We start from the raw sequence: 10,022 nt of genomic DNA on the forward strand, positions 1-10,022 counted from the left end.
ATGCACAAAACAGTGCGACGCGCAGGACAGCGCGAGGTTTGAAATGCACAAAACAGTGCGATGATCAGTGTGACACGCACGCCACACGGAATGTAAATGGGCTTAACAACGCACGTATTCCAGAATGCATGACAATGCATGGAATGGAAATGCAATGATGATGCATGAGAAATGTGCACGATAATGCAAAGGGGTGCGTGTTGCAACGCATGTAACACGTGCATAACAATGCAAATGTGTGGCGCATGACAGCGCAATGTAATGCACCGAAGTAGTGTGATGAACTCGTGCAACACACATGGGGCAACTTTTGAATTTTAAAGGATACAAAAAGGATACACCTTGCATGAATTCGAGTGCCACGCACTGGAGACACGGCCCGCGGTCAAAACGGAGGCCAGTTGAATGTCGGAGATGCACTTTCTTGCACTTTCTTGAGCTATGAAGACCACGAACTTCTCATATGGCCTAAACAAGGCTGTGGGAACCCCACCGGCCGAAAGATGAGGCCACCGGCTGGCCATCGGCATAAAAACAATTCTATCGGCACAAAAAATTGACATGCGGCACAAAACATTGCCGACCGGCAAACAGTTGCTGATGCGGGGCAGTTTTGACTTTTCACCTTGGGTGCTATAAAATAGGGCTTCAAGCCCTATTTCCTCATTTCCTCCACGCCGAAATCCCTTGCTCTCTCTCTCTAGAGCTTTTTCTCTTCCCCGTTTCTCCGTTTCTTCGCGTTCTACGCCCGTTTCGTCGTCGGATTCGCGTTTCTCTTCGTGTTTCGGACGTTTTCGACCGATCACTTTTTCGTTTCGGTGCCTCGTTTGGCGTTCTCACCTTTTCGGGGTTTGTTCCCCTCACTTTCCTCTTCATTTCCGTGCCCTTTCACATTCCGGCCTTCCCGGCCATTTCCGACCTTCTCGGGAGTTGACTTTCCGGTTGACTCTTCGTATTCCGACCCGGTTTTCCTTTTCCGGGCCATTTTCACACCATTCTCTACATAGCGGACGACATTCCACGTGGCGGGACTCCCCCGAACCACGAGATGGATCCCGGGGTCGAGCTCTTACCACTGAGCGAGCGCCCGTTCGACCCGGCGACCTACCGGCCGGCGATCCACGTTCTGCCCCCAGACGGCCTGCGTCAGTTCCGGAGCTTTGAGAGGTACGCGGCGCCTGAGCTACTACTGCGTGAGCCTACCTCCCACCTGTCTTTCAGCACTTCCGAGGTAACTTTTCATCTTCTGCTTTACTTTCTGCAATGTAGGATACAAAACTGCCATAGTTAGTTGTATTCTCTAACTGCTGAAATCTGATATGCCGTAGACCGTAGTTGACTGTAAACATACATACAACTGATATCTGCTTGAGACTGACACATGCACACACACTGCACTAGCCCTGAATCACTCAAACACACTGTACTCACTGTATTCTACTGCACACACACTGGTACCCAGTATTTGTCTGAATCTGTTAGATTTGCACATATGCTACATCTGTTCTGAAACACCCAAACACGCTGACACAGCACACGTATTTTACTGTAAGCACACCGGCACCCGGTATTTGCCTGAATCTGTCCTTTCAAAACTGCATTTTGAATGTTGTCTTGCAATTGTCATTTTCTGTTTGCAGGAGGGTTCCCATACCATTCGCGGGTATGGGAATACTGGTGCACGGGAGTGGTATGATGAGCTCCCTGATGCGGTCCAGCGCATCGTGGACCGGGCGGGCTTCGGCACCTTCTGCCGAGGGCTCTCCAGGTTGTCCACATGCAGGCCTTTCCTTGCCGCTCTGGCGGAGAGATGGTGGGACACCACCGATTCTTTCCACTTCTCTGCTGCAGGGGACATGACGATGACCCCTTATGACTTCTCGATGCTCACAGGCATCGGGGTTGGGGGTGATCCGATCCCCTTCGACACCGACATGGATGAGTGGACCGCCGCTCAGGTCCATTTACTGGGGGAGGCCCCACCACTAGCTCGTTCAGGCTTCGTGCGGTACTCCTGGTTCGAGACACAGTTCAGGGTTCAGCCCGTTTTGGAGGAGGTGCAGATGACCCCAGAGGACGAGGAGAGGTATGCTCGCGGCTTCCTCATGTTCTTGTTCGGGACTACCATCTTCACCGACCGGGCGAACACCGTGCCTCTCTGCCTTCTTAGCGCACTGGTGGACGTTCGGGATATCTTGCACTACGATTGGGGCGGCGCTGCTCTGGCCACCCTGTACGGATATATGAGCTCGGCTTCTCGTGGCAGCGGCCAGCTGCTTGGAGGTTACTGGCGGGCTTGGGAGGTACATTTCTTCTCCACTTTTTCATTCCTATCTCGTACTTTCTGTACTCAGTACACTGCACACACTGTGGTCTGCTCTATACTTGCTGTATACTGTACACACGGCACACACATACATTCTGCTTTACACTGTTCACACTGTACACTGCACACAATACACTGCACAACACACGGCTCTGCGCTTTCTGCTTTATTCTGTGTATTCTGCTTTTTCTGATAGTCATACTGACATCTGTTTTGTAGCTGTGGGTTTACGCCTACTTTCCTAGGCTTGCCCCCGTGCCAGTCGCGGAGCCTCCTCCGGCTGTCCTGTTCTCGAGTCGCTTCGACGGGAGATGCACCCGGCGACCACGGGAGACATTCGGCTTCTTCCGCCGATATTTCGACACCATCACCCCCGCGGAGGTATGCTTTACTTTCAGTTCATTTAGCTTCGCTTTCCCACTGCATGTTTCAATAAAAGTAGATAACAAACTGTCTGTCACTTTCAGATCACATGGCGGCCATGGGCCTCCTTGCCGTCGGCGATGCGGGGTCGGTTCCCTGGTGCTGAGGAGACCTCGCGTTTCCGGATCTTGCTAGAGGGCCCGGTCTGTCGGGCTTGGTACCTGGGGGAGCATTTTCTACGCCAGACCCGCGGGTTACCTGAGCAGATAGTCCCGGTTCCCCCTCCTGCAGACATGAGGGAGACCGAGGGGCTGACCACTGAGCAGCTGGATGATTACTCCATCGGCTGGGAGGAGGCCGGCTTCCGAGGCACCGGCGACTATCAGGAGTACGTACGGACGTACCTGATGCGCCCCCTGAGCGGTCGTCGAGGAGAGGGGGCCAGGCCTGTAGCATCGGCGGCCGGGGCCGGAGCGGGAGCAGGGGCTGGATCTTCGGGGAGGGCCCGGGTCTGTGGTAGGGGCGGAGTGCGGGGAGGACGAGGAGTTGGCTGGCCTGCCCTGCCTGCTGTATTGACTTTCCAGGGGCAGGGTGGGTCGACCTATCAGATCCCCTTCGCCCCTCCACCGGCTGGTCACGAGTTCATTGATGTCCCCGACTTACCTCCGGTACGTATTACTGCATTTTGTACAGTTATTCAATTCAGTTTAATTGATATTCCACAGAATATTGATGCATCTGATACTTTTGCAGGCCTCTTCTGAGTACACCCGTCAGTCGTTGGCGATGAATGCCTCGATGATGGGGATGCTCCAGCGGACTTTTGACCTCCTAGCCGTCTACAGCATACCGGTATGTCCTTCTGACACTGGCCTGAAACCATCCATACACTGCTTTACATAATCTGATGCAGGGCACAACACCTGATACACTGATCTCACAGTATCTGAACACTGCATACACTGCATTCTGCACCGTTAAACTGCCCACGACATTCTTACATTGTACTCATACTCTGCATTCTGCATTGCTAAACTGCTCACAGTATACTGATGCATTTCCCTTTTCGTGCACTTTTCAGCCTCCTTTCCAGATTCCCATGGCAGGAGGTGCTCCAGCTAGACCTTCTGTCCCTGCTCGGAGGAGAGATGAGGAGGGCAGGATATTTCCCCGTACCAGGGGAGGGCGTACTCACGTCGGGAGTAGCTCGCGAGCTCCAGTCCCGGACGATGACGACGACGAGGAGTCAGAGGCGGAGGCAGGGTCATCGGAGGAGGAGACCGGAGACAGTTCTAGCTCGGGCTCTGACGACGACGCTGATGATGCTCCTGGACCCTCGTCCAGGAAGAGGACCAGGACAGACTGACGGCCCTTCGGAGTGCTTGACACAGATGCAGATTTTTGCTATCTTTTTTTTCTTTCTTGTACTTTTCTTTTTGGTTGGTAGATAGATTACCTTGTACTGCCGCAGGCAGATTTTGTTTCCAAAACTTGTACATTTGAAAAGATAACGAAATGAAACGGACTTTTATCTGAAAAAGTGTTTACATTGACACATTTCATGCATTGCATCGCATCTCATCATGTTACACCTCAATGTAAATGGAATTGATTAGCTGTCTGAAAGTTAAACACTTGCACTGTAATAATCAGATAACTTAAACAGCCAACAGCAAAATAACCCAAGCAACCCACTGCCTGATTCTGGACACACAGCCCTTGCTTTACTGGGGATTAATCTGCACACAGCTCATAACACAACATTCGATTCAATCTGCACACGGCAAATTCTGAACAAACGGCCCAATCTAACAGGACGGACCTCAAAGATGGAACCGGTTGGAGTCGAAACACGTTCAAATGTAGAGAATGGCACAGCATTCTGAGCATAAATGATTTTTGAAATCGAATGAGGGTTTTTCAAACCGGGATATCGAGTCTACAACTGAAAACAGCGGGGAGGACTCAAATATAGGTGCACGACCTAAACACAACGAGACACGCTCGGAAAAGACCTAAAACAAAGGTGGAGATATACAAAACAAAAGACACGACATACAGACGCGTTAGCGAAGATGGGGGACCTCGGACCATGAGGAGCCAGTTCAACCTGGGTATTGTTTCCCACCCTTTCTGATTTGTGATCCTTACATCACTCGACTCTCAAGCTCGGATTTTCTCTCAAAACCCTTTTCCTCACTTTTCTCTCAACTTACACCTCTCTATTCTTCATATCTCTCATTTTTCAATCCCTCCCCGGGGTGATTGATGGATAAATAGAACGGTGTGGGTTCATGCTCAAGACCGTTAGCTCACAGCTATTTCTTCTGGCGGGCAGAGTGCTCTTCTGGCAAGTACGTCGATAACGGGGGAAAGACAGAATGCCTGGCTCAACTGTGCCCCTAGTTCATCATTTTAACCATTCCTTCGTTTTTGCCTTCTACTAAAACGGTTTTGATCAAAACGAGAGTCGGATTAACGTACTTGTTCGACTTTTGATTTGAAAAGCATGCAAGTCAGGCAGCAAGCACTGAAAATTTTCCTTTTTTGGGTCCAAGACAATGGTCCGATTTTGGAAAATGGAATAGTTTTCGAGAAAATAGTCAACCTCAGTAAAAATTTTCAAAAACTATTTTTCAAACAGCTGATGCTGAACAAGCATGGAACTTACCCTTCGAGATGCGCAACCTCGGATCGGAGGCAATGGAAAATTGCCCCTGGTTTGAAGGGGGGTGGGAGGCAACGGAAAGTTGCCCCTAGTTTGAATGGCGGCTCACGGCGGCTGGTGGCAACGGAAAGTTGCCCCTTGTTTGGGATAGTGCCGCAGCAATCCGCAGACAGTCTTCATTGGCGGTGGTCGAGCTCTTGGACACAGAGATGACGAAGACGGTCACAACAAATATATGGACACAGTCGCCTTTGGAGGGTGTTGGCGGCTGGACTTTGAGATGAGATCGAAACCATTGCATGGACTGAGACGCTTATGAAAGCGTTGGGGGCTGGACTTCATGATGAAGTTGCCTACGTATCCCAAACATGGGAATCAAGCCTTACGTAGTTCCGGTTAAGGTACACTCGGGTATTTTAACCTTCACTTTTCTTAAGCTCTTACTTTTGCCAAGGCGCCCAATGCGGGTTTTCGACCTTGCGAGCTTCTTTTCATTTTCTTTTGTTCATTTCTTTTTCTTTTTTTTGTTCTTTTTCTTCTTTTTTTTTGTATTTTTCTCTTTTTTGTATTTTTCTCTTGCTCTAACTTTTGCCTAGGCCGCCCTTCCGGGTTTTCGGCCCAGCGAGCCTCTCAAAGGGGTAAAAATGTAGCAAGTCCATGCCAAATGGTTTTTTTGAAATTGAAGCCTCCCTGTGTCTAGGAGAACGGCTGTTGCACTGATTTGCGGAGAATCCATCCCGGTTGCTCTACGAGCTTCTTCCGACGAGATCTACTCCTTCTGATTCGGCTTTGGTGCCTCTTGCTCGAGGGCTACTTCAAAACTGGCCACACGGGCCTTTCATGGCGTTTGTCCGTTGAATTTTTTGAACATTCTGAACGGGTTCAAAGTTTGAACGGGTTGAATCTTGAGGCTGAGAGCGATCCTAGGCTGCGCAATCTCAAGAGCGATTCCACACAGGTCTTCGCAGGGCCGCGTAAAACATTTGCTTTTGAAAGTTTTTAAGAAAGCGACAAATCACTCGCGCCGAAGATAGTGTGGAACCAATCTGGATCAAGCCAGGATCCTTCTCAGTACTCACGCCGACAAGCATGGTTTCATTCATAAAAAGGCTTAGCACGCCTTTCTTTTTCTCAAAATGATCAAAATTTTGCAAAACCCGAGGAATTCCTTCCTCTTTGTTTTTATCACCGCAGTGTTCAAAAGGTTTGTTTTTTGAAAATTTTAGGTTAATGCAATGAGTTTGGCGCGCAGGAGAGCAGGCGAGATGTACTGTCAGCCCAATCAAATTCTCTGGCACTTATGCTGAAAGCAAGCATGAAGTTTGAGATAGCAACAGCTGTTTCATTCGGCTTTGTTGGTATAACTGGCCCCTCGACAGAAACAGACTCAAAACAAAAACAGATAATAACAAAACAAAACGGTGTTCGGGACAACAACCCCAGAATCACCTGGTATTATATACAACGGGGACTGACTCGATACAACAAGACAGACCCTTAAGCAAAAAAGACTGACTCAAGACAAAGAGACAGACTCAAAACAAAAGACTGACTCAATATCCAAGCCAGGATTTACAAAAACTCGGTTTCACCGATGATCAAAAATGCGTGCCAGACGCTTCAAAAATACACCAAATGTTGCCCGCAGGCGGTTCACTTTACATACTTGCAGTATCTGAGCCCTCGAAATCCAGCAACTGAGTGGTGACGGGCTTGCCCGAGGTGGGTGGTAGGATAACCTTGTTATCAATCAAATCCTGCACTTCATGACGAAGGCGGGAACATCCATCGGTACTGTGACCGGACTGTTGATGGTACGCGCAGTACAAGGTAGCATCATGAGTGGCGGGGAGATTCTTCGGGAGTGGCCGGGGCTCTAAAGGCTTAAGATGCCCATTCTTCGCCAATATTAGCAATGCCCTAGACAAAGGCATGTGGAGGTCGTGAAAGACCCTGCGCCCTCGGGGCAGGTACTTTGCAGTTTGAGGATTCTTGCCAGATGCGCTGGCGAAAGGATCAGCTGGCGCGGCCTTGGCCTTTTGAACCTTTCCCGGTGCAGGGTTGGGAACTACATGAACTGTCTGGGCATGACGGGGCCCATCCCGGTTTTCTGCCTGGCTTGAACTGCCTTTGATCGGAGTGGGGAAAGCATCATCCACAGCTTTGGTCACTATTGCAGACGTTTGTTGCTTGTTCATCCCTCTGACTTTCAGAGCCTCGACTGCCCACAACAGTTGCTCAATGGGGTCGGCATCTATCTTTGCCTTGTCTTTTCCTCTGGCCTCAGCCTGGTCAAGGGTCGGGGTTGGTGCTGGCATGTCGCAGCTGTAGCTGGAAGCCACCTCTGGCTGGCTGAGCTCTATCACAATCCGCCCCAGTAGCGGGGGCTCCTGTGGTACAAAATTCCCGGCATACGGCACCGCTGGAGGTGAAGTCGATATTCCATAGGCGAGGTCTGCCACAGACCTTTGGAGATCGCCTATCATCCCTATTAATTCGAAGGTGGTGGGCTCACGAGCCTGGTATAACTGGGGAGCCCAAACCGGGTGCACAACGGGTGACCTGGGCGGGTATGACATACTGATGCCGGTCTCACTCTGCGGAGCGGTTCCCTGCTCCAATGCAGCCGTCATAACCACAATTTCTTCTGAACTTTGTGTCGCCATAAATCTTGCCTCAGCAAAGGGGAGACGCTGGCTGTTCTGTATCAACTCTGCAACTCTCTGAACTGAAAGAAAAACAGACAGCATTTCAGCCCAAACTGATCAAACACGGGTGTAGCCAAACAACTGTACCCTACTGCTGATCACTGTTTCCAGATTTCTGTTCCCAAAATACTGAATCTGATACCCGCGGATAACTGATTCCTGATAACTGATTCTCAACAATACTGATTCTGGCGCCTTCGGGCCCGATACTCAAATGTGCAAACTGGTATATGCATTCCTGTAGAGATACACTCTAAAAGCACATAGAAAGTAAAGAGAGCCAAAACACCCCTATGTTGGGGTAGGGTTTCCCTGTCCTATTTTGTCAGGAGCTAGGGTTTCACTACGCACACAGCGGTTTCAAACAACTTAGCATCGGGTAAGCAACCTGTCCTAGTTTGGAATGGTCACTATGGATCCGAATATGCACTAGGTCGAATGGTCAAAAAGGGTGCCCCGGTAAAAACCGGGGTTTGTGTTCCCATACTGTCAGAGCCCATAGCCGGTCAGCCTTATGGACATGTCTTGACAAGACAAGCCTCCGGCAAACCGTTCAGGAATGACAGATGGCAAACACTATGTTCCTAGGCGCACCAATGCACATGCAATGTAAAGAAACACATAAGCGAAATCAAAACAGGATATCACGAGTTCGAGTCAAGCTCTCTAAACTCCCCAGCGGAGTCGCCAGAAACTGTAACGGGCCCGCGGGAGGGGGGGGAACCTCGCTAAGCTACAGTTCGGACTCGATTTGTGTCACGGTTCTTAATCTGAACCAAAGAGTCCAAATCTGGCAAATCGTTTTGAGAAACAGATTTTTGAAAAAGTAGTGCCAAACATGGACTGCTTTGCCAGATACAGAGTCGCCACCTAAATATTTTTAAAATGGGGAAATTTAGGAAACCCTGACTCGGTGCCGAAGGCCACATGTCCGTCATCACCGGAGTTGTCTCGGCTCGGGAGCTTGGGTACGATCGGGGAAGGTCAGCTATGAGCACCCCCTTTCGCCCGGTCCGAAGACCGGCCTCTACTAACCGTGATATCCGTTTTTGAAAACTTTACGTGTTCTTAAACCAATTATTAGCCTAGAATTACTATGTTATGCGCACAGTAAACAAGTATAGACTAGATTGCCTAATTTGGAAAGAAACATTGCATATCCGTTTGTTTTGAAAATGCTTTGAATTTTGCTACTCGCAAGTAGGCTAAAATACGGATTTCAACGAGTTTTTCCAACTCAAACAATCCAACCTTCACCCACAGGCATTCAAAACAGTTTAACACATAAGCATCTAGCCGCATGGCAAGCATGCTGTCATGTTAACATTCACACACATGCGAGATGCTAAAGCGGAAATACTTACATCGTACTCCGTGCCAAAACAAAGAACTTGTTAGCAAACATGCATGATCTCCAAGTCCATGTTAAGTGCCTAATGCATCGCATACAAAGTGTTGCTAGAATAGGCTCGGCTATCCTAAACATGTCATGTGAAAATGCGCAATTATCACGTATTCAGTTTGGGATTGAAGTATTGATGCAATTAGCGTGATGTACCGAGCCTAATGCATGCAATACAAATGCATGGATGCACACATGCATAGCATGAGGTATGCTAAATTAAACATGCCCTAATACTAACCATTAAAGCGGGTAAGTAAAAGGGAAGAAAGAAGTGAGGTTGGAAGACATACACACCACCCACACACACTTATTACAGACTTGCCCTCGCTCGGAGGGACCGAATAGATATTACAAATTAATTAACTACACAAGCTAATTAATATTACAAATTGCCTAATTTAATTAACAAATTAAATAGACTAATTAAAACAGGAAAATGCCTCGGGAAGCGCGCCGCCATGCGCAAGCTGCCTCTGTTTTCCTTCTTTCACTCCTCTGGAGGCCGTCAAAGCCTCAGGACTGATTCCTTGGACAGAGAGGATCACCACCGGC

At 49.1% G+C, this 10,022-nt stretch overlaps 1 protein-coding gene across 1 annotated transcript; it reads left to right on the plus strand.

Moving 5' to 3' along the window:
• The first annotated feature begins 2,799 nt into the window (after positions 1-2,799).
• On the plus strand, positions 2,800-4,229 carry LOC145813580 (uncharacterized). Its single transcript, XM_082909183.1, has 3 exons — positions 2,800-3,357; positions 3,443-3,541; positions 3,771-4,229. Exons 1-3 carry the CDS (start codon positions 2,830-2,832, stop codon positions 4,053-4,055), a joined length of 912 nt encoding a protein of 303 aa, XP_082765309.1. The 5' UTR covers positions 2,800-2,829; the 3' UTR covers positions 4,056-4,229.
• The last annotated feature ends 5,793 nt before the right edge of the window (positions 4,230-10,022 follow it).

This window comes from Camellia sinensis, chromosome 15 (assembly GCF_055761805.1).
Source record: "Camellia sinensis isolate YWXY chromosome 15, ASM5576180v1, whole genome shotgun sequence".
Taxonomy (NCBI): domain Eukaryota; kingdom Viridiplantae; phylum Streptophyta; class Magnoliopsida; order Ericales; family Theaceae; genus Camellia; species Camellia sinensis.

Bases quoted from the DNA above. Each gene is read 5' to 3' on its own strand.
- LOC145813580 (XM_082909183.1), top strand. From the start codon at position 2,830: ATGCGGGGTCGGTTCCCTGGTGCTGAGGAGACCTCGCGTTTCCGGATC. The intron at 3,358-3,442 runs GTACGTATTACT...ATACTTTTGCAG, and splicing joins ATGTCCCCGACTTACCTCCG to GCCTCTTCTGAGTACACCCG. The intron at 3,542-3,770 runs GTATGTCCTTCT...TGCACTTTTCAG, and splicing joins TAGCCGTCTACAGCATACCG to CCTCCTTTCCAGATTCCCAT.